Source organism: Palaemon carinicauda, chromosome 42 (genome assembly GCF_036898095.1).
Source record: "Palaemon carinicauda isolate YSFRI2023 chromosome 42, ASM3689809v2, whole genome shotgun sequence".
Taxonomy (NCBI): domain Eukaryota; kingdom Metazoa; phylum Arthropoda; class Malacostraca; order Decapoda; family Palaemonidae; genus Palaemon; species Palaemon carinicauda.
The window spans coordinates 15259239-15284706 of NC_090766.1; the positions used below are offsets into that span (position 1 = coordinate 15259239).

Consider the following 25468-nt stretch of genomic DNA (forward strand, 5'->3'; position numbering starts at 1 on the left):
TTATTATTCCTCTTGTTTCTAGCAACATTGTCATTTTATTCATTGTATATTATAAACGTTTACAATTGACCACCATAACCTAAACCACATTACACGTAGCACTAGATATGTATTTAATGCACTATTAGTCTTAAATTTCCTTTAAAGATTCTCAGTACCCAAAACTTTCCAGGTGAAATCATATTCAAGAATGATCTTTTCATATCTGTATTCTAAAATGTTCTCTTAATCCTACTGTTGGAACTTCGGTTATATGTGGATGCAAATGATTTCTTATTTAACAGATAAGTCTCATGACATTTTAGAGGTAAATTTCATTACTGTATGTTTTCCTTAATAGGTGTGACAGTTTCACTTATTATATTTTTGTTCTAATTAACAATTGGGTTTACATTTAGGTTATAATTTTAAAGTATTTGAAGATTTAATAAATTTACTGGTTAAGAATTAGTGCAAGAATGTTTTATTTTTTTCAGGAAAATTAACACTTGAGGGCTGAGAGGGCTGCAAGTCTCCCTGGTGCTCCCATAACACCTCCGCCAGGATGTGCACCGGCTCCACACAAAAGGAGGCCAGAGATTGGAGTAAAAGGACTGGGCTGTAGTGATGATGGTCTTGATATTAGGAGTTGATCGAGGCTCATGGCACCATGAAAAATATTCTGGAAAGATGAAGTATTAATGTACATTTTTCAGGTTTGTAAAACAATTCAGTAATTAAGAGATAAATTGCAATTAATTTTAAATGGGTTTGTATAAAAAAAATTTTCTTACATAAATTAAAAACCAGTCCTATAAGAGTATGACTCTAGCTTAGCTGGAACAGATGTTAAAATTCTACGAGGTAGTTACAATTTTATGGGCAGGTGATCGGGAAACCCCTCCTGTGGCACTCGGTCACCTAGATTTACAAGACTTTTGACTTCAACCACTAGCGGTACATTACAAACTTTAGTCATGTTGCTTTTGCATCTAAAATTTAGTCTTGCACTAAGGAAGTCAGCCTTACTTGGGCTTTGCTAATGCTCAGCGCTTTTGATGGGAGAAGGATGATTCCTGCTAGCAGGATTCTTGAGGTTGCCCCTGCAGTGTCTACCAACCTCCTGTTATAACTGTGGAAGCATGGAGGGCATAGTATTGGCTGGTGCTGATTTTTGAAGAGGCAAAGTGTTGCCATTGGTTTCCTAGACCTCTACTCCAAAGAAGTAAAACTAGAAGCAGCATCTGCACTCCTCATTTCATTCTTCCACCTCCCTCTGCCATGTCTTGGTTTACGCTGTTATTTCTTAAAAGAAAAAATCATCCTAGAAGTCCACGAAGACCTATCAACAGGAGCAGAATCAGACTTTGATTTCGTCCCGCTTACACACGAGAAAAACTTGTGGGATACGAACAATTAACCCTTACAGAGAGACATGCAGCAATGTAGGCTTCTACAGTTTACGTTCGGCTCATGCAATAGAGTATAGTGCTGTATCTCTTATGGGTCCGTTGCTCAGGATCAAAGACCACCTTTTTTTTTTCACTTCCTGGGACTGCTACCATTCTCTCTTTAAACAGGCAAGAGTGAAAGAAGAGTAGAGTGGGCGAGTGACCAAAAACCTACTACCCAGACAAGGAAGGGTTGTGTCTACATGAAAAGACCACCTGATCCTTAGCCTAATGCCTGATAGCGCACATGTATTCTTGGGAAGAATACAGAGCACTACCCATTTTAGAACCAACAATCAGTATGCTATCTTTTATGAGTGACTAAACATTTCCTCACACAAGATTGATTGGGAATACAATCCTCCATCTACTTGCAATTGTTTCTGACCTCATCAACAAGGGCAAGATCGGTGTAGTTAGCAAGCGTGTGAGATTGTACTTGTGGCGACAACAGGTTCACGGGATATGCCATTTATGCATGGTAGGGAACAAGATACCCTCTCACCTGTTCTTTTTCTGTGCGGCCATTCCACATGTTAGGTGGTTCTAACACTTGAGGGGCTGGGAATAATTACGGTTGACCACCCAGGAGTGCTCTTACGAGCAGGAAAATATTTCATTACTAGAGTTCACTTGGTTCTTCACCTCCTGCAGACCAGATAACAAGGATATCATTGTGACAAATGTGATGTAGAAATTCTCACAATATCCAGTACTCTTCAGCCTTCCCTACTTGTACCATACTTTCATGGCATTCCAGTGTTGCCTTCTAAAATTGCCAGATGCTAAAGTGATTGAGAGATCTGCTGTCGATCACTAGGCGCTGAACAAGTTGGTCGTAAAATGGCTCAGCATGGTGAAATCAACTGCTGTACAGGCTGTCTTTAATAAGTTTTTTTTTACTAGGAATGGAAATAAAGGATGCATATTTCTAAATACCCATCCTGCAGTCTATTGAAATTACCTCTGCTTCACCTTAGAAGAATTAGTGACCAGTTCAAAGTCCTGGCTTTCAGACTGTCCACCTTTCCCCTAGTGTTCATGTGTGTTCAATCTGGTCTGAGGTTGGACCCACTAGAAAAGTATATATATCATCTGGCAGGTCATAATCTCATCCAAGAGTTATGTGCTTCAGATTCAAGATCAAATAATCTCCTTTTGTTGTGATTTGGGATGTTGGAATTTTGGAGATAAGTCTCAATCCCTAGCAAAGCATCTGGGCATATTGATGCAGCAGCAGCTAGAGTCCTATCAAAAGATTACATCATTAAGCTTGGTTAGTTTCTTACTTTCTTAATTAGCCAAGAACTGCTTCTTTGGCTGTGGTAATGCTTGGTAACAAATTTCTTAGTTGGAGGAACTTATTTCACATGAGCATCTCTACTGGCAATCATTTTGGTATTGTTTAAAGCATCACTAATCGGCAGCCAGCAATCTTCCATCATAGCCCTTGGATGTCAGGATGCCTGAAAACTTTAAATCAATCAATCAATCCATCATAGCTTGTTCCTCTGGAGCATGAGGTATAGGACAATCTTTCCTGGTAGTTTCCCTCTTAATGAGAGAATGCCTTGACGAAGTCATTGAGCTTCAGCACGGCATTTCATTCCCGTGCTGAAACTTGGTGACGGGCAAGAGGGCTCTCGAACTTGGGGAAATTGCTCCCCCAGTTCGAATCTAAATTTCTCTCTTTTACCTTTTACCTTTTTCTTTTTCTCAATATTACTTCGACCTTATCCTAATTTCACAAACTTTCTTTAGTCTTGCTTTCCAAACTCTATGAGAAAAATTTCCCTCATTATATGTGTGTATATATTATGTACAGTACATATATATTTATTATTATTTTTTTTTTATTCTTTTCTCCTATGGCTTGGATGTTTTTACATCCATTGTAGCCCCGGCGGGGATGTTCATACATCCTTTATTGCTGCCTGCTTTGATGAGTGGGAGGAGGTATCGCGGTTGGGAGGTGTTTGCATTCAAAGCTATATATGAGAGTATTGGATGATTTCAGCCATCCCGAAGATGGTTTGGACCTTTTTGGCGGAACTATTCTCAAGTGTTGGGTCTTCGGAATCCAGGGGGATCCAATGCTTGGGGTAGGACTCTCGGCTTTTGGCCGGAAGCCCGTCATTATAGATATGGGGAGGATGATTCCATAATTTCTTGGTCTCAGTCCTAACAGGCGGGTTCAGCTTACACCTGTGCCTCTATATCTGTTTTGATGCTATCCTTCGGGTAGGGTATGGAGTGGACCATCTGGGAAGTATACTCTCATTGTGCCGATAGTGGAGAGTGCTAATTTCCTTTCCGACGCGTGATGGCCTAACATTCTCGAGCAGGTACATCAAACTAACTCTTTTTCCCTCTCTTTAGTATAATGGATTCTTTAAGGAACGAACCCCCATCCCCTGGATACGCTGACTCTCCCCCGGCACTGTTGACGACCTCTGCTAATGTGATAAGGGATAGCTCTGTTGATGACCTCGGAACTGGAAAGGACCATTCTACTGATATTTCTAAATCGAGTAATTTGGGTAACACGAGGAAACTTCGAATCCTCCATGTTACACAAATTTCAATAGAAACAAATTATGATGACCTATGTAAAGCATTTGAATGCTATGGATGCATAAAAGAAATAAGGATGAAACTTGAAGCTGAAACTTGGGATTCATGGATATCTTATAGTAGTTATGACGAAGCATTTAGTGCAATAAGTAATTTGAATAATATTAAAATTAATAACTTGAATGTCGCGGCTGCTCTCTGCGATAAGGTACCAAAAGATTTAGATGTGTACAGGCCTGCCGATTGGTTGGAAAAAGGCGCAGATTTAGTCATGCCCTCCCAGAGAAATCCAAAACCACCGATGTGGCTTATAGCTGAATCAAAGGGGGTTACAGGGAATTATTTTAAAATATGCAAATTGATTCAGAAAAAAGTAGGAACTATTGCACCAGGCGATATATCTCGTTTCGGAAAAAATAGTTTCCTTATCCATGCCAAATCCAGTACACAGTCGGTAATATTGTCCAATATGAAAATAAATAATGATGACATTAAGTTAGATGTCAAACCCCACCTAAATTTTAGCTACGGAAGGGGCGTAGTTTTTAACAGAGATCTATATGATTTTACAGAGGAGGAGATACTGGCCATGTGTCCATTAAATGTTTGGAAAGTTCATAAAGTCCCAGGTACATCAATGATAATCCTTACGTTCCAGGATGCTGATGTACCTTTTTATATTATTATCGAGAACGAAAGGATTAAAGTAAGACCCTTCAAGCAGAAGCCATTGCAATGCTTTAATTGTTTTAAATTTGGGCACCCGTCCAAAGTTTGCAAAAATGAGAAGATGTGTGGTATTTGCTCCAAATCTTACCATGGAGAGTGTGCACTTGGAGCCAGGTGTTTAAATTGCAGCTCGAATCACAAATCCACAGACAAGATCTGCGAGCTATATAAGTTGGAGGAAGCTGCCCTCAACAAATCAAACTTAGAACACATAAGTGTGACCCATGCCAAAAGACTATTAAATAAATCAAATACATATGCTAAGGCATTAAAATCAAACCAACCTAGCACTGCCAATAGCTCAAAAAAAGTATACTATCTGACAAAATGTCAAATAACGAGGTAACCATATCACCTCCTGAGGCTTTACCACGGTGTATTAACACTAGGTCATTGCCCATTGCTGTACAGCCTTCAGCCGCCATTACAAAAAGTAATACAAACCTCTCTCAGGCCATGTCCTTGCCTGATCTGATGGAGGTTCCACTTAAGACTAACTTACCTGATGCACCTGTTGTGGGAAAGGTGCAAAAACCTCGAATCCCACCATCTATTAATCGCAAAAGAGAGAGACCTCCATCTCTCTCTCCACCCTCCATTAGAAACGTTAAGGTAATGACATCAAATAAATTTGATGTTTTATCTGTTGATGTTTCTAATGAACCAGAAGATGGACTGAATAAATCAGAAATTCAAGTTGAGGTCCACCATCCACCTCAACAAATAGATAAAAAGAATACAAAGAAAATCACCAACGTTAAACCCAACATAACAAGACCACCTCTGAAGAAATCTACTGGTAATAATGTTACATTAAAAACTTCTAATGAGAAGACCTCATCCAAGATGTCTTCCAGAAATAATCCATAGTTTTCTCCTCCATTTTGCAATGGAACTGTCAGGGTTTGAGGGCGAAATATGAAGAACTTAAGCTCCTAATTCATGAGCATTCCCCCATAATTGTATGTCTACAGGAAAGTATGCTTGATTCTAACACTCCTAGTCCTCGAGAGTATGTTAGCTAAAGAACACCATATAATCAACAAGCAGGGAGCCATGGCGGAAGTCTCATGTACATTCGTCGAGATGTTCCCCAAATACCCATGTCTATACATACAACCCTGCAGGCAGTTGTTGTACAAATTGATATAGGGAGAAAATATACAATATGCTCTCTGTACTTACCTTCAAATGATATTATTTTATATGATGATTTAGCAGAGGTCATTCAACAACTCCCTCAACCTTTTCTCTTACTGGGAGATATGAATGGTAGACATCCTTTATGGGGTGATGTTTTGGCCAACACAAGGGGCAATATTATCTCATCAATTGTGGAGAATGAGGATGTGGGACTCCTTAATACAGGAGAGCCCACACACTTCCATGTTCAGACAGGTACTTTGTCATGCATTGACCTCTCAATTGCAAGCTCTAACTGCCTTCTTGATTTTGATTGGAGGACATTAGATGATTGGCATACTAGTGATCATGCACCAATCATTATAAACACCAACAAGGGTCCGCCTTTGCAAAGATCACCACGTTGGAATCTAGACAAGGCAGACTGGGTTAAATTTTCTGAGCTAAGTGAAATCGAAGGGAGAGCAGAACAGTTTGAAAGTGTTGATGATGCCATAGACCTACTGAATGGAACTCTTCATACAGCAGGAGTTAATTCAATTCCCAAAACAACAGGGTTATTCAAACGACGACCAGTCCCGTGGTGGTCTTCAGAACTAACTGCACTCCACAGAGCCACAAGAAGATCTCTAACACGATTGCGTAGACGCAGAACTGATGAGAATTTAACTATGTACAAGAAATGTAGAGCACAGTTCCGTCGTGCCATGAAAGAAGCAAGGCGCCAGTCATGGATGTCTTTTGTTTCCTCTATTAACAGTAGAACACCACCATCTTCTGTGTGGAGGAAAGTAAAAAAGATAGCTGGCAAATTCACCCCCAACCCACCACCAGTGTTGAAGGTGAATGGCCAGTATGTAACTGAAGCAAATGAAGTTAGCAATGCCCTGGCTAATCATTTTTCAAATGTATCCAGCAAGTGTGAAGGAGCCCCTGGTCACCAGTATAGGAGCACTGAAGAAAAGAAAATTTTAAATTTTGCAACAAGAAGGGAAGAGTCGTATAATTCTCCTTTCACTGAAAGATAATTTGATTCTGCACTTGCTCATTGCAACGATACAGCCCCTGGACCCGATGGAATTCCATATGCAATGATTAAACATGTACATTTTAATACAAAGCTATTTATTTTAAGCATTATTAATAGAATATGGCATGATCATAGCTACCCAAGTGTTTGGGAACTAGCCATTATTTTAGCCTTTTTAAAACCCGGTAAAGACAAGTTTTTAGCAGCAAACTATCGTCCTATTGCATTGACATCTTGTTTATGTAAAATCATGGAGAAGATGGTCAATGCAAGGCTGATATGGTACCTTGAAAAGAAAGGTATTTTATCACCGATTCAATGTGGATTTCGAAAAATGCACTCAACGACTGATGTGTTGATACGACTTGAGTCATCTATTTGTGAAGCCTTTGCTTCCAAACAGCACCATGTTACAGTATTTTTTGACCTTGAAAAGGCATATGATACCACATGGAGATATGGTATTCTTAAAACCATTCATGAATTGGGATTGAGAGGAGAGCTGCCACTATTTATTCAGGCATTTCTTTCACGTAGAGTTTTTCAAGTGAGAGTGGGGGAAACTATCAGAGAGTAAGTGCCAGGAAGAAGGAGTTCCTCAGGGTAGTATGCTGAGTGTAACCCTTTTTGCACTAGCAATTAATGGGATATCCTCAGCCATTCCCCAGGATGTTCTCTCAACACTATTTGTGGATGATCTCTCAATATCATTTGCTGGCACTAGAATGGCAATGGTTGAGAGAAAAATCCAACTCTCTATTGATAAAATTATCCAGTGGGCTGACATGAATGGATTTAAGTTCTCGACAAGTAAAACTACCGTTGTCCATTTTTGTCGTATCCGGGGAGTACATCCAGACCCGGATATATACATTAAAGGTCAACGGATACCATGTGCAAGAGAAGCTAAATATTTAGGTTTGATATTTGATTGTAGGCTGACATGGGTTTCTCACTTAAAAGCATTAAAAGCTAAAAGTGTTGAAGCTCTGAATATCTTAAAAGTATTGTCCCATACATCGTGGGGGGCAGACCGCAATACTATTTTAAAATTATACAAGGCCTTGATTTTTTCCAAAATTAGTTATGGTTGTGAGGTATATTCTTCAGCCACCCCAAGCCGGTTAAAAATATTAGACTCGATACATCATGCAGGTATTAGATTATCTACTGGAGCTTTTAAAACCTCGCCTATCCCAAGTCTCCTTGTTGATGCTGGAGAGTTACCTCTAGACCTTTACCGAATGTCTTCCATTCTTCGGTATTGGTTTAGATTGCAAAGACTCCCAAACTCTCTCGCCTTTCAGACTGCAAGCCTTGTAAGACACGCATCATACTTTGAGTTGCACCCAAAATCTCCTCAACCTTATGGCTTTCGGGTGAAACGATTATTAAATATTCTGGATTTAATTAGAAATAAGGTACTTCCATTCAAGGTATCACCAACGCCTCCATGGAAGTTACCAGAGATATCTTTTTGTAAATATTTTATTGGAGATAAGAAGAATATGTCAGACCTAGAAGCCAGGTCTCTTTTTAATGAACATGTTAGAGAACATAGAGGATCAACTTTTATCTATACTGATGGCTCCAAATCTGATGCTGGCGTTGGATTTGGAGTACATAGTAATGGTTTTAATTGTAGAGGTGCACTTCCTCTGACCGCTTCCATATTTACTGCTGAACTGTATGGCATATTAACCGCTATTGAGAAAATAGCGTTGGAGAAGGAGGGTAATTTTACAATTTTTAGTGATGCAAGGAGTGTCCTTCAAGCTATGGAAGTTTTTAATTCTAATAACCCTCTAGTTTTAAAGATTTTAGAATGGCTTTTCATAATTGGACGGAGAGGTATAACAGTTCAATTTTGTTGGGTTCCAGCACATGTAGGTGTGTCTGGGAATGAGAAGGCAGATTCACTGGCTAAGGAGGCTGCATCAGAGTTGCTGCCAAGAAGGTATCCCATTCCCTGTGATGATTTCTTACCTGACATCAAGAAATTGGTTTGCAATAAATGGCAACAGCAATGGGATAGTCAAGATGGCAATAAAATGCGAGAGATAACAAATGACATATCTCCTTGGAGGTATAATATGATGCCCCGAAAATGGGAGACGTCTCTTTGTCGTCTCCGTATTGGTCACACTCGGTTTACACACGAGTTTTTGCTGAAGGGCCAACACCAACCATATTGTGACGACTGTGTAGTACCTCTAACAGTAAGGCATTTGTTGACCGAATGCCCCAATTATAACAACTTGCGGAATAGATATTTGTTTGAGGCTCGAGGTGAGGGTGGCAGGTTCATCCTTGCCAAGATTCTTGGAAATGATGTGTCCTACCATGCAAGTGGCATTTTTAGATTTATTTCAGAAGCAGGTCTTCTGAAAAATATTTAACTTTTATTACATTCAACTTTTATGATTTTAATTGAATACTCTTTTATTTTTTATTTTATTTTATCTTTTATTTTTGTATACATAAATTAAATGTTACCGGCGTCAATGACCTCAGATGTCAGGATGCCTGAAAACTTTAAATCAATCAATCCTGGTAGTTTAATGATTAAAACCTCACCAAAGGAGTTCCACTCCTCATCAGAGGGTTGGGTGTGACTCACCTGAGGGATAAAGTCTCAAGTGCGAGGTTTCCAGAGGGAAACTCCAGAATATAAACATATTGAAAAAATACACAGCATTTAGCACACTGCAAGCTTTGAAACAGTTTGGTAGGGTACTCTGTAGAGCTGAGAAGCAAGAAAATTAGTTGTAGCATACTTCAGTAAGCAAGGAGGGACACTCTTGTACATTCTCTACAAGTTAACAAGTAATTTCACATTTAGGCAGTAAGCCATCAATGTGTTGGTTAGTGGGTTTCATTTCAAGCAAGAAAAATGTACTAGCAGACTCGGTTACCCTCAAAAAAAAAAAAAAAAAAAACTGGCTTTGTCTTGTAGGGCCTATGTGGTGTTGTATTGAGAAGACTTGGTGGCCCTTTAAACTAAAGCCCCAAAGAGTTTCTTTAGCACTAGCACCAAGATATCCAACACTTTCTTTCTGGCCATGGAAGACCATAAGTTCTTCTGATCTTCCAAATGGTGAGAGGGGTTGATTACCACCTCTGGAAGAGCCTCACAAAATAAATTCTCCTTTGCACAAAATAACTTCGTCTGTGTCTCGTGAAAGAAGTAGAGGTATCTTGTATCCAACACTACATGCAAGAGCATACCCCACAAGTCCTTGAGATTTGAAACAAGCAGAGATATCACATTGCAATCGGTGGCAAGACCTCCCCATTCATGGACAAGTACTTGTATGCTGCTTATTGCCACTCTTCCAGCTCGTTCTTTAGAAGCCAAAGCTGTGAGCACTTCATCATTCTTTAAAGCTTCTGAGAGACCACTTGGATTAACTAACCACTGGGCAGTTGTTGCCTACTTCACACTAAATTGGTCCTTGCAAAGGCTGTAACCCTCTGGGTGAAGTCTTCCAACCAATGGGCTGTTAGAGGAGGAATTATGTTGTTTAGGTGTGCTGAAAATTGAAGCTCTATTCCCACATAAAAACATGGAGGTTACAGTAGAGTAGCAGTAGTAAAAGTAGACTCTATTGTTAAAGGGCCAATCCCTTCAAATGCAACAGCAGCAAGATTTCTAAACCCCACCGTACCATAGAGATGACGACTATGGTTCTTGTGTCAAATCATTAGGCAACATGGAGCAGAAAGCTGGTTGTTAAAGTTTTTTAGTTTAGTTACCATTTGCCTTTCACCAACTCTCGTCCTTTTGCTTACAAACCATTCATATTCCAGACTAAGTCCTGAAATTGTAGAAAGCTCTGGCCATAGCAGCATTGACATCTATACTGTACTAAGTTACACAAGGGAATGGTTATTACCAGCAGATAGAAGAGACCAGCATGCATAGGACCCATGGTGCTTAAGATGAATGAAAAGGAGTCTAGGAGGAGGAGGAGGAGGATTCAGTGATTGATCAATGATCCTGCAAGTCCAATTAGAGATGGTATTCTTAGTGCCCCCTACTCTTGGCCTTCCTTGTGCTGACGAAGTGCCGACACTCTGGGGACGAGCTACTGCAATGCATTTAAAGTAATATCTTTAAACTTCTCACTGGACACAGTAACAGTTGATCTGGATCATTGGTTACAGAACGAAGACTCTCCCCCCCCCCATTCAAAAAAAGGCCCAAATCCTAGGATCCAGTACTACTTGATTTTGAGTCTTGGCAATAAACTTGGGGACGAAATAAAGTGTTCCATCACCTTGAATTGGGGACGTTGTAGGATAGACAGTGAAGCTCGCTAACTATCTTTGCCGCAGCCAAAGCAAGTAGGTATACAGTTTTCAAAGTGAGCGCTGTTGCCAGGCGTAAGGGTTAGTAGGGAACACCCTTCAGAGACCGAAAGACGCGAACCACATTCCAAGGAGGAGGTCTAACTTCCGAGTGGGGGCAAGTGACTTCATAGCTATGTATGAGGAGAGACAATTCTAATGAAGAGGAAAGATAGACTCCATTCAGAATCTAAAGGCCATGCTCAAGGCTAAGCGGTAGCTTTTCCCTGCCAAAATCAAATTAAGAAGAGCTTTTCCTCCTGAAGGGTACACAAGAAACTCCGCTATTACTGGAATACTGTAGTGTCATTGAGGGGAGAGAGAGAGTCCTTCCATGACACCAACCATATAAGACTTGCCTGGTAGACTGAAGCAGAGAATCTTTGTAGGTATCCAGACATCCTTATGGCAACTTGTTGGGAAAAGCCTCTGTGAAAGATGCTGGATAGTCTCCAGGTGTGAAGATGAAGAGAAGCTACTGCCTTGAGATAGATGTTTGTGTCTGGTTATCTGAGTAGATCTTGTTGTGGATGGAGCTCTATCAGGAGATGCAGAAGGTTTGGGAACCACTCTGCTTGATGCTATAGTGGAGCTATGAGCATCATGAATACATTGTTGGATAGTGTGGTCTTGTTGAGCACCCTTCTAGTCAGACAAGACAAGAGAAAGGCCTACACATATATGTTGTCTCACCGTTGTTAGAATGTATCTTGCCAGAGGCCCCTGGGTACGGGACTGGGGAACAGTATAGTGGGGCACTTAGTTCAGGGACATTGCAAATGGGTCCACAGTAGGGAAAGCCCCCAAAGTCAGGACTTTGTTGGCTATCAGAGGATTCAAAGACCATTCAGAGTCCACTATCAGAGTTGCTCTGCTCAGATTGTCTGCGAGCATGTTCCTCTTGCCTGGAAAGAAGTGTGTTGATAGGGCACCGAATGTCATTCTGTGGACATCTTATCACCTCTACTGCTAGATGTCATAGGACTGCAAAAAGGTACCGCATTGTTTGTTTATGTACGTCACTACTGTGGTGGTGTTGTTGCTCATCAGCAATGGAGAGCTTTAAAGGCTGCTCTCATTTCCAAGAGATTTATGTGCCAATACCTTTCAGACTCTGACCATAGCCCAGTGGACATGTGGTGCAGCATATGGTCCTTTCACCCTTCTTTTGATGCGTTAGTATAGAGCATCAATTTTGGAGGAGGTACGAGAAGGTCTATCCCTCTGCGGAGGTTCTCTTTAGTCACCCACCACTGAAGATCCATCATTTGCTCTTGTTCCATAGTCCATAGAGATAAGTATATCCGAAGAGCCAATGTGCTGGCTCCACCTGTATTTCAGCTACTATTGGAGAGATCAAACCCTGAGGTGACCTTTGGACACTAGACAGACCAGGGATATTAGGTGACCTAGGAGACAAAACCATTTATTGGGCAGGCAGCTCTTCTCGTCTCTAAAGGGGGCTTGTTACCTCCCTCAGCCTGTGTATTCTGTCGTCTGATGGAAACACTTTCTGAATTTTGGTGTCTTGTCATAATACCAAGGTATACCAATCTTTGAGCGGGGAGCAATGATGACCGAGATTTACCACGATCCTTAGATCTTGAACAGAACTCTGACAGTCTGTCTCAATGTTGAAGAAGGGCAATCATCGAGTCTGCTAGAATCGGCCAATCGTCGAGGTATCTCAGGAGGCAAATACCGATTCTGTGAGCCCAGGATGACATTAGGTAGAACATTCTCATGAAGACTTGAGGTGCTGTTGAAAGGCCAAAGAATAGCACTTTGATCTGGTATTGCCTATTCGTGTGTCGTGTATGATCTGAAGATACTTCCTTATAAATGGATGGATTGGAATCTGGAAGTGTTCGTCTTTGTGATACAGCATGCACATGAAGTCTTGAGGCCTTGGTGCTCAAATGACCGTGTCTGCCATCTCCATCCTGAATGGAGTTTGTAGGACAAAATTATTAATTGCCGAGAGATTGATGACTAGTCTCCACCCTCGAGGTGGCTTTTTCACAAGAAGGTCAACTAAAGAAGCCTGGGTTACCATCGAGGACCTCTTATGAGAGCACCCTTCTGCAACATGGTCTGAACTTAATGGCCCAATGGGACAGCATTCTCATAGGAGTTTGATGGAATTGGATCGCGAGTCAGTGGAAGGAGAGATTGTAGGAACAGGACATATACACCACACAAGTCACTGAGATCTGGCCGATGCTGCAGCCACCCCTGCCAGTAACATGCAGGCATCCCCACCCTTTGTGGGCAGGTGAGAGAATTACCCCCCAAGTGGGAGCGACCCCTACTGCTTACCTTACTATGTTTCCCTCCTCTGGAGGATTTGGAGACCTTTGGATATTTGGCAGGAAGGGCTACCTTCACTACTACTTTGAGGACCCTGCTGTGGCTGTTTCTTGGGAGATGGAGGAGCCTTTCCATAGCGCCTGATCATTCAAGGCTCTGTGAAAAAGGGATTCGTTAGTGGATTTCTTCCTATGTTCAGTCGCCCTCTCAGTTGACCTCCTTGTAGTCTCCTTTGAACGATCCTCGGCGCACACATGTTCACCCACTGGTCCCAGCCTTAGGACAATCCACAAAGCAGCTTACATGCATGGGACACTGCAACTTCTTCAACATTAAGAATCTCTGCTGCCAAAAAAAAGAGGCTGAGAGCTCAAAGTCTCTCTTTCGGGAGCCCTCGAGAGAGCCTTTAACTAAGGATCTAAATTAGTGAAAGAAAAGGCCCATCTGTGACCTCAAAATAGCTTTGAGTCCCATACATATGGTCAAAGACCATGTCCTTGCCTTCCTGAGGGTCTGTTTCAACTCATTGATGGAGGCCAAAACTTGCCAGAGAGGGTACTTCCGACTCAACACTGCCTCTGGCAGGAATTTGGACTTGCCATCAGAGTCCAATATTCATCCACCTCTAAGCTCTCATCCATAGGAACCTGGAGTAGGTCAAAGTCTTCAATGGAAGAGATATCGTGAAGATTCCACCACCGCAGTTCTGGCCCTCTCTTGCACGAGAACCTCCCTTGCCTTAGTGTTCTTAGGGACCACCAAAGCATTCTTAGGTCTCCTACGGGATGGCAAATACCGCTCCAGCAAAGAAGGTATGGAGGGGGCCTAAAGACTTTCTTGCCTGAGGTTCCTCGTCCTTCAGAGGTGGTCTGGAGACGCGTAGTTTGGGGGAACTATCTCGATTGGCAACGGTCTAAATATAGCACATGGGAGATCTCACGAGAAGAGCCAAAGTACCTGCTAAACCGAGGGTGGAGTATGTTTCTCAGTATCCTTCTCTTCTGCTTTGCAGTCATCCATCCATATACCAAGGCACTTACTCCCAATTTTGGGGGGTAGCCAACAACAAACAAATGAAAAAAGGGGACCTTTTCTCTCTACGCTCCTCCTAGCCTGACAAGGCTCTCGCCCTAGTTCAGCTGGCCACAGCCCCCCCTTTCCCGTTATCCACCACAGATGCAACTTCATAATGCTGAATCCCCTACTTCTGTTGCTACTTTTGCATTCATGACAGTTGTATCCAGGTAGTTGAAATCCTGTCTAATCCCCTGGGTACCTCTTGCATCTCCCCACGATATACCGATGGGAGAGAAGGGCATAGATGATTCCAGGTCCCTGCTGGAAGTGGGTCTTCCTGGGGTCAGTCAAAAAGACAGAGGAAGAGAAGGAAACTGACTTCCTCAACGGAATCCTAAGAGTGAAGGATTGGCAGACCTCTGCCTGGATGGAATTAGCCTAGTTCTGAAGTGCCTATCATCATTAGCTTGATTGCCTTGACGAGGTTGTCAAACAAAGATAAATGTTCTACACGCGGTAAATGTCCTTGGGGAGGCATGAAAGTGGTAAGCACTATCTCGAAGGGCATTGCTTTGGAACCTGAAGTGAGTGGCGAGATGGAAGAGGAACAAGCATAAGATGGTCCTCCTTAGTGATCATTCTAGAGCAATAGGCACATTGGTATACTTGTTTGGAGGCTCTTTGATGCCTTCTGGGAAAGGAATCGGTCATCCGCTTTGTGCTGCAGATTTTTCCGATGAAGTCAAAGCCTCTAGAAACCTAGCGGGAGTGTGTGAAACGTTTGGCGAAGAGCGCACGATTCGTGAGCGTCAGATAGAGAATGAAACTGGATGCAAAGGTTGGATAGACCTTCGAGACCTATGACAAATAGGAGATCTACGAGCAGGTGATTGTAAAGGCCTTGGTAAGCGCTGCTCTGGAGCGCGTCACATGGGAGTTAAATGTGCTGGCAATCGATACATTGGAGAGCGGCAAGCAGGAGCTGCAAAGAGATGGAGAGCATTGCATTGGCGAGCAGGAGAGAGACGATGACCTGTGGATCGAAAAACAGGTGACAGATGTGCTGGGGGGCAGGAGTGTCGCTTTTGTGATCTACAAGATAAACAGCATCCAGGCAAATGGTGAGAGCTGCGCCAGAGAGAGTCGTTTGGTGGGATATCATCTGGAAAGACGAAACGGTGATCGATGCAGTGGAAGGTTATGTCCTGACGAACGACGATCGTGAGGAGACGTGATCATGTAACAAACATTGAAATGGCAAGTGTACAGCTGGGGAGGGATGATCAACCCCGACAGAAGAACAACTGGCAGCAGGGCATCAAACACGTGCCAGCAAGTGCCGATCACGAGCTGGAGAACCACGAGTAGATCTTGGATCTCGTGAACTGGATTTCCGCCTGAAGGAGGATGAACATAGAGGACTACGGTCCCTGGAAGACAAAGATGGCGGGAGGACTATTCATTTGCCAGCCATACCCAACAATGGCCAAGCCTGTTAAACATCCGAGATACTAGAGAAGTATCAACGTCCTTGAGGTTGCGAAGGAGTTAGTTGTTTTGCACTCTTACTCGAACTTCCCTCGTAAGAGGCAGAGCAAGGAGGAGTATTGGGAAGAGATCGGAGGATGAGGGGAAGGATTTCTTACTTTTTCTTTTGCCAGCACCCAAACCTCTCCCACTGCAAGGCAGACCACTCCCTACACACATCGCAGGTGGAAATCCAGCTCGCAGCAACATGGTGGGTCAGTCTCAAACGAGGACATGAAGGTGCTGCAAGTGGCCCCTTCAGGCTTTGGACAAGTGCATATGAGGAGTGTCAAGGAGAACAATCACGCCTGAAAAAGAGAAAGTAATGAAAAGCAATGGTCCTTTCAGCCAAGTCTTTAGAAGATGTAGAGAGCTGGCAAATACGTTTTCCACAAACCAAAAGAAAAAAGTGTGAATGAGCAGGGCAGATGGCAAAGCCTGTTACTTTTGTCTACCCACTTGACTAGTGATTAAAGCGAGTTGCCAACCATCCGAAGTTTTAATGGCTTGTCTTCTAGCTTTGCTAAAAGATAATTCTTATTAAATACTGTAAGGTTTGTTTATGGTCAAAACAAACCAGCATTAGCTTCAGTAAAGCAAGTGGGCAAGCGGCATGGCTTTCAGTTTCTTACAAGTCAAAGGTTTTGGTCTCCTTGATACTGATGTGACTAAAGCCCTAGTATCAATGCATTCATGTTATCAGATTATAACGTCCTACTCCATCTTTTTTCTACATGAAGACTAGTGGGGAATAGGATGACTTGCTTCTATGTCCTGTGAGGATATTGTAACTATTTAAAGTGTTGAAGAGAACCTAGAGTTTCACACCAACTAATTATTAGTACTGATAGGATAAAGAAGATATCCAAGGACACAGTTTCTTTCTGGCTTTGCAAGGCCATCTTTTTGCTTAATGTGCACTTAGCAAGGGAGTGGAGGACCTTCCTAGGGTGAAGTGTATGAAGACAGATTTCGATTCCACATTGACTTCTAGGAAGAAGCTACCACTAATGCAACCCTTCAAGCAGGAGTCTTTTAACACCAGACAACCTTCTTTGACCAAAATCATCAGAATACAGCACCATTAGCCTTGGTCGTGTGGTAGCTGCTAAACAGATTATATGGCAACCCAGCTACCTCACAGGGCAAGAAGTATCAAGAATCTTCTAAAGTAACCGTCGCAATGTAAGTCTAGAATGAGAAGTAAGAATGACTTTCCTTCCCCTCCCTTAGGGTGCAGCAGTCTGCTAGACTGAAAGATAAAATCAGCAGGCAAGCTTCATGCTCAGCAACTAAATTTTTTTTATCGGGAAGTTTTGTCGTCTCCCCTATACTCCTAGATGAGGGAAAGGACAGGAAAAAAAATGTATGCAAACCCATTTCTCCAAAGATCATACATGCAACAATACAGCTTCTAAACTGTTATAGTAGGTTCTTCCATGTATGTCTAACACCTGCGACATCTTCATACCTAAATTGTTTAGGGGGGTGACAGGAGTCATCACATTTTGCTTTTGTGCAAACTGTCTTGATAATCCTGGGAAAGGGAAACTACCAGGTTTGGTTCTTTGGACTTGCTCGCTCCAAAGTATTACTTTATAATAACGATGGTTTGTATTCGTTGAGTTACAAATTAAGTTACACTTTACAGAATGTCAAGTATGTGGAGTTTATACTACACCCGCCAGCAACTAGAAAGTTTTAGGACCATTTCAGCTTGGTTGAAATCATACTCAATAAAAGGACTGGTTTGTCTAGAAATTACGTTAATTTAAATTTAGTAAGCTTTAGAATACCCTAAATACTATATATAAATAACCTTACCCCTCCAGTGAGGCCAAAGATTTTTTCTAATTCTGGGGGAGGAAGAACTTCATATCCAATAATACTGTCAGTGAAGCCTGGAGCATACTCATCCACAGTACTAAATACCTGACAAAATTAAGATTAATGATGTTATCTCGAAGAAAGAAATAAATTTACACAAGAAACTAGATTTTAAGAAATATTTTTGTATAACCATATTAAGGTTGTTTTGATCCTTTGATTATAAAATTCAAGGCCTGCTTTGCAATTTTTACACGTCAAATAGTCATTACTAAATATGTATATTACAAGTTTCTCCACATATATTGTACTATACCTTCTTCGCATATTCTTTTTTCAAATCTTCACTCCAGGGTCTGCCATCATCTCCACTATATGGAACATACTGGGTGAAAAATAGGGCAACGTGACAACCTGAAGGTGCTAAAGTTGGATCACAACTACTAGGAATGGTCAATTCTATCATCGGACTGAAAATGAAAATATTGTACAAGAATTAGAGAAATTACTTTTAATAGTAATTTAAATATTTAAGTATAAACAATTTTGAAAAAAAAATAAATTTCAGGGATCCTTTTCATATGCATTATTTCTTATAAATTAGTATTTTTTCATACTTTTTCAGATAGATAATTTTTCAGATAGATAATTTGTATTTTTCCAAAACTTAGCTATTTAATAGGGATTATTACTTTCGGCGTAGCTGAAATGACGAGCCATTAGAATTTCAACGAGGGTTTACTACCCCACCGCTAGTTAGCGGGGGGTAGCCTGCTACCCCCACCCCCCCTCACACACACACCTGTGCTTGAGCTCACTTTGCTTGGAGGTAGGACTTCAAGGGGGATAGGGCTGGTGGGCAAGTTTGATTAAATAGCTAAGGTTTGTAGTTAGGAAAAATACAAATTATCTACGAATTTGTAATTTGTTCCGTAACTGACATACAAACCACGCTATTTAATAGGGGTGACCAACCCACTAGGAAGGGTGGAAAGTCCCTGCCAGTACTGGCTTTTGGCTTTGCCCGGGGACTCATTATTCGCGTGTGTTCGCACTCAGCAATAAGGAGTCCCTGCACCTCGCTAGAACCTTGCTACGCAAGGACTGCGGCCTACGCAAGCTATGTGTGAAGGTATAATAAAGTGTGACTCGTCCTAGGAAGTTTACCTGTAGTCCTTTAGATGTTAACTTTAGGCTAGGACTCTCCCAATACCACCTCGTCAGGGTATGGGGACGTGACAGTATTATCTTAATACTAGGAACACAAGGAAACATGGTTTACCTGCAGTGGTTTGAGGTCAACTGTGCAGAGAACCCAGGATGCTGCTTTCCCCAAGAGAGGGAAGATGAAGAAAAGAATAAGGGCTAGACAAACCTTTTCATTCATGCAGACTAAGACCGGGTAAAAATGCCCTCAACCTTCTGCTACTTTTCCATTAAGGAGCCTGAGGTTTTAAACCAGCTGTTGTGCAGCCACCACAGGGCCGATAGAAAATGTATCGAGCCTCCTGTGGGTCACGTCTTGCAGCTAGTGGGTGGTGAAGGTCGTCTGACTCTTCCACACCCCAGCTTGAAGAACCTGCGTCACTGAGAAATTCTTTTTGAAGGCCAAGGACGTAGCTACGCCCCTGACATCATGTGCTCTAGGGCGACGTGACGGAGGAGGGTCTGGATTCAGGGACAGATGGATCACCCTACGAATCCATGCCGAGATGGTGTTCTTGGTGACCCTCCTCTTATTCCTCCCGGTGCTAACAAACAATGCTTGCACCTGGGGACGGACTGCAGCCGTTCTTTTGAGATATAGCCTCAGACTCCTTACTGGGCGCAGTAGGAGATGGTCTGGGTCATCTGTTACAGAACGAAGACTCGAAATCTGGAAGGAGTCGAACCGAGGGGCCAGCACCCCCGGATTTTGAGTCTTAGCAATAAACTCAGGGACGAATTTGAACGTTACCTCCCCCCATCCCCTTGAATGGGCGATGTCATATGAGAGACCATGAAGTTCACCGACTCGCTTGGCCGAAGCCAAAGCTAGTAGGAACACAGTCTTCCAAGTTAGGTGGCGATTAGAAGCCTGGTGTAATGGTTCATAGGGAGGTCTCTTAAAAGACCTGAGAACTCGAACCACGTTCCATGGAGGAGGTCTCACTTATGACTGAGGGCAGGTAAGTTCATAACTTCGTATGAGTGGGGAAAGTTCTAGAGAGGAAGAAATGTCCATTCCTTTGAGCCTGAAGGCTAGACTTAAGACTGAGCGATAGCCTTTCACCGCCGAGACTGAAAGACGCATTTCTTCCCGCAAATACACAAGGATCTCCGCTATTGTTGGAATAGTGGCATCGAGTGGAGAGATACCCCTTCCACGACACCAACCACAGAAGACTTTCCACTTTGCCTGGTAGACAGATGCGGATGATTTTCGCAGATGTCCAGACATCCTAATCGCAACTTGTTGCAAAAATCCTCTCTCAGCGAGGAGATGCTGGATAGTCTCCAGGCGTAAAGTCGAAGTGATGCTATGGCTTTGTGGAAGATGTTGGCATGTGGTTGTCTGAGTAGATCGTGTCGTGGAAGGAGTTCTCTCGGAAGTTCCGGAAACCATTCCGCGTGATGACATATTCTGGTCTTGTTGAGCACACTCCTCATCAGACAGAACGGGGGAAAGGCGTCCACGTCGATGATGTCCCACCGTTGTTGGAAGGCATCTTGCCAGAGAGCCTTGGGATCCGGGACTGGGGAGCAGTAAAGTGGAAGCTTGAAGTTCAGCGCTGTCGCGAACAGATCCACAGTCTGGGAACCCCACAAAGTCAGGACTTTGTTGGCTACTAGATGACCCAAAGACCACTCGGTACTCACTATCCGAGACGCTCTGCTCAGATTGTTGGCGAGCACATTCCTCTTGCCTGGAATGAAACTTGCCGATAGTGGAATCGAGTGGGCTTAGGTCCATCTCAGTATCTCTACTGCAAGATGGGATAGCTTCTTCGAAAAGGTACCTCCTTGCTTGTTGATGTAAGCCACTACTGTGGTGGTGTCGCTCATCACCACCACAGAGTGACCCGCCAGGTATTGTTGGAACTGTTGAAGGGCCAAGAAAACGGCCTTAATTTCTAGAAAATTTATATGGGGACACTTTTCTGATTCTGACCACAGGCCTGAGGTCCTGTGGTGTAGAACGTGGGCCCCCACCCTTTCTTTGAGGCGTCCGAAAACAGCATCAAATCGGGGGGGAGGACGAGAAGATCCACTCCTCTTCGTAGGTTCTCGTCTGTCACCCACCACTGGAGGTCTGTCCGTTCCGCAGGTCCCATAGGGATCATGACGTCCGGGGAATCGTAACCTTGATTCCACTGGGACTTGAGCCGCCACTGGAGGGATCTCATCCTGAGGCGACCGTTAGGAACTAGACGAGCCAAAGATGAGAGGTGACTGAGGAGACGTAACCACGATTGGGCTGGAAGCTTTTCTCGTCTGAGGAAAGGGCTTGCGACACTCCTCAGCCTTGCTATCCTGTCGTCTGATGGGAAGACTTTGTGGAGATTGGTGTCTATAATCATGCCTAGGTATACCAGTCTTTGAGTGGGAAGCAGAGAGGACTTCGAGATTTACCAAGATCTCCAGATCCTGGCTAAGTCCCAGAAGTTTGTCTCAGTGTTGAAGAAGGGATGACTCAGAGTCTGCTAGGATCAGCCAGTCGTCCAGATAACGGAGGAGACGGATGCCAATCCTGTGTGCCCACGATGATACTAGGGTAAACACTCTGGTGAAAACCTGTGGTGCTGTGGAGAGACCGAAACACAGCACCTTGAACTGGTACACCTTGTTGTCTAGGCTGAATCTTAAGTACTTCCTTGAAGACGGATGGACTGGGATCTGGAAGTACGCGTCCTTCAGATCCAGTGTACACATGAAGTCTTGCGGTCTCACTGCAAGTCTGACAGTGTCTGCGGTCTCCATGCTGAACGGAGTTTGTTTGACAAACTTGTTCAGAGCCGAGAGGTCGATGACTGGTCTCCAGCCTCCAGACGCCTTCTTTACAAGAAAGAGTCGACTGAAGAAGCCTGGAGACCCGTCGCGGACCTCTTGGAGAACGCCCTTCTTCAACATGGTCTCGACTTCTGCCCGAAGGGCCTGCCCCCTTGCTGATCCCATGGCAAGGGAGCTCAAAGACTGGATTCATCGTCAGGGGAGGTAGAGATGTTGTGAACGGGACGTGATATCCCTGACTGATTACGGAAATCGTCCAGGAATCGGCCCAGAGTTGCTGGCACCTGTTTGCGCAACTTTGTAGGCATCCCCCCACTGGTGGACATGCAGGGGGGACTGCCAATCCTAGCGTTTGCGGCCTCGGCTGCTCCCTCTAGGATTTTTCCCTCCCCTGGAGGACTTTTTGCCTTTCCTGTCCTTGACAGGAAAGGGCTTAGACACCACTATCTTCGCTGCAGTGGTCGGTGTCGTGGTCTTGGTAGGACATGGCTGCTGGGGTGCTGGAGGTTTATAGGGCTCGGATGTCAAAGCCCTATGTAGGAGGGAGTCTTTGGTGGGACTTCCTCCACCTCTCAGCGGCATGCTCCACGTCCTTAGGCTCAAACAGGTTCGTTCCCATCACGGAAGAATGTCTGAGCCTGCTGATCTCGGTGCTAGGGACCTTTTGATGAAACCTCTCAGACACCGCAGCCCGACGTTTCAGGATGGTGTTTGCCCGCAAGTTCGATACTTGGTGGGCCAGAAACTCGATCGTGCGAGTGCCTGAGAGTAAAAAGGTCTTCATAGCTTTCCTGGTACGTTCTTTGGACAAATCCTCCGAACGTATCAGGATACCTAAGGTCCCTAACCAGATATCCAGCCACGAAGTGGCCTGCATGGCACACTTTGCAACCTTCTCCTGATTAAGGACATCAGTCGCCGAGAATGAGACCTGGTGGTTAGAGTGTCTCTCAAGAGGGACTCCCCTGGTAAGCTCTTCCAAAGAATGGTGAAGGGGAAGAGCTAAACAAGGCTCCTCTAAGATCTTGAAGTACCTCCTCTGCTGTACACGAGGAGGTGGGAGAAGCTTGTTGCCGGCACTGGATCGGCTGGAGAAGGCTAGCTCGGAGAGCTGGACTGCGATCTTGTCCCTGGCACTCTTAACCCCTTAAGACCAGGGCAAAGCTGCACTGGCCTTAGAGGGTTTTTGAGTCCCAAACACTCGGTCCAAGACCGTCTTTGCCCTCTCGAGGAGGAATCTCTGGGTCAGCAAACTCATCGAGAATCCTCATAAGGGTCAGAACCTGCCAAAACTCATGTTCTGACTCCTGCAGCTCTCCATCTGAAGGACTAGCAGCAAAGTCTCCTGTCCCAAAAGGCTCTTCTTGGGGAGACTCGCGGACGTTCTCCGAGTGACTGGCTGGCTCCGGTCTAAGTCTTGACGAGGACTTTGGTATTGTCTTGGAGTCCTTCGACTCCCTCCTGGGAGGGATGCAGGACTCCAACAACGACGGAGGTAGGCTCTTCTCCGCCCCTACCCGAGAAGACTTTTCAGCGCGAGGTGGGGTTTCCCTCATTGGTGAAATGGGGGAAAGTTTCACCTCATGTGACTCCCCTGAGGACGGGAGCTAAGAAACTTGCAATCTTCATAAAAATCATAGGAAAAATAACATTTGGGTTACACCATAAGAATCAATGTCCATCAAGAGAGCTTCAATTTCCCGAGATTAAAAACTAAACCAGTTTCTTTAGCCTCAGGAGAACAGAAATGAGGAAGATAAAGTTTTTCTCAATACTCTGCTTAATGTCAAGCACATCACCCAGAAGGGTTGCCTTTTCCTTTGAACAGTCAGTGACAGAGCCATCTAGTTCAAGTAAAGGAGGAACTGTTACTTCTACACCAGAGAGTGGAGATTTAAGGGTAGCCCACAACTTACGTTCCTGGATCGTACCAGAAAGGATTGTATTCCTTTTATGGTTAAATTGTATTCCTTTTCAGTTGAAGGATAAACTCTCCGAGCAAAAGATCTTAGCCGAGTACTGTATAGTTATTCCAAGTCAAATCTGATTTGTCACCCTTCCAAAGATGACAGGCCTCCTGCTTCTCCAAATAAGTACATCTATAATCATCATTGAACTAATGTTTATCTTGCTGGATACCTTGGCACACAAAAAGGGATTTGCCTATAATCTATGTTGACCAGATTCTCATCCAAAGGAACAAAAGACGACACTATTACTATACACAATTTTGCTCAATTCAAGTTCAATAGATCACTCAAATTGCCATTCCAGTCTGCTTGAGATATATAAATCTTGCAAGAGTATGAAACATTAGTGACAGGCTGCCGAGTCTCCACTACTAACGAAATCATGGCATGATTAAATGTTATAACTAGAGAACAAACCTTACGTAGCCACTGAATGATCACAGTGAAGAAGTTAACCCCTTGAGTGGAGAATAATTTTTGGGTTGTCAGGTGTATGAGGAAAGAGGAGACTATTCGGTGTGTAGGCAAAGAAAAAACGAGCTGTACAACCAGAGAGGGCTCCAATGTAGTACTATCTGGCCAGTCAAATGACCTAATAACTCTGCAACGATAGTATCTCAACAGGTGGCTAGTGCCTTGCCTTGACCAAATCTACTACCTATAACCTGGATAAAACCACCTGAAACTAGGAAATAAGTAGAGATCCAGCCTACTGAAAAAAAAGAAAATGATTAGGCAAAGGACAATAACTGATTTCACAGAGGACACCTAAATGTGGAAATAAGGTTATAAAGCTTCATGCTGGATTCTGTTAACCACCATAGATACATCAAGAACATTAGTTATTGATGAATCAATCGGATGTGCTATGCCATCCAATTTCATTGATTCTATAATCTATTTAGATTTACCATGACTAGTACATACAAGTACAGGCTTTTAATGGTGCTTTTCCTTCGTCACTTTGGATCATGCAGGCAATCATATTTTACGCTTAAATACTAAGCAGTGGTGAGCCACTCGCCTAAAATCCAGAAATACATACTCTACAAGTACCAAATGTGCACTCGTGGGTAGCATAATACACAGTAACCTTATTTGCGTGTTTTTTGCATAGTATTTTATTAGTGTCTGAAACTGCATATTTCAGCTATCAGTTCAAATATATAAACAAAAAGACAGAAATATAAAGAACATCCCTTGGAGAGCTGTTCCTGAGCTTGTAGCTAAAACCCTGATTATGTCCAACCTCGATGCCAAGATCCTTTGTCTCGGTTCACGAGCCAAGGACATGGAACAGGCTACCGGGATCAGCTACTTGTGGGGTGTTGTCAGGCTGCTTGACCACCACACTCACGTACACATAACTAGACCTCGCCCATAGCTCCTCTTCCTCATCACAAGAAGAGTATAGAAGGAGTCTACTTAATTCAATCTCCTGACAGAGTGAATTTTTACTGTACCCCTTTGTCCTCCTCACATCCTACTACGGAAAAAACTCTGGGTACCCTCAAGAAGCCAGGGAAATGGCTACTACCCTGTCTTTCTAAAGAATCTCTCTATTGCGTAGA

General features: G+C 43.3%; 1 protein-coding gene and 1 long non-coding RNA gene across 2 annotated transcripts in view; one reads left to right on the forward strand and one right to left on the reverse strand.

Annotated features, from left to right (window-relative positions):
- Positions 1 to 18425, forward strand: part of LOC137633196 (uncharacterized) — a 59600-nt gene extending 41175 nt beyond the window's left edge. Inside the window, exons 2-3 of the long non-coding RNA XR_011042161.1 lie at positions 477 to 695; positions 18291 to 18425. This is a non-coding gene — a long non-coding RNA (uncharacterized lncRNA). The remainder of the gene's footprint in view (positions 1 to 476; positions 696 to 18290) is intronic.
- Positions 441 to 25468, reverse strand: part of LOC137633194 (pyridine nucleotide-disulfide oxidoreductase domain-containing protein 2-like) — a 97442-nt gene continuing 72414 nt past the window's right edge. The window contains exons 9-11 of the mRNA XM_068365352.1: positions 18254 to 18407; positions 17935 to 18042; positions 441 to 661 (exon numbers count right to left, since the gene is read on the reverse strand). Coding sequence (XP_068221453.1) covers positions 482 to 661; positions 17935 to 18042; positions 18254 to 18407 — 442 coding nt within the window. The 3' untranslated portion in view covers positions 441 to 481. The remainder of the gene's footprint in view (positions 662 to 17934; positions 18043 to 18253; positions 18408 to 25468) is intronic.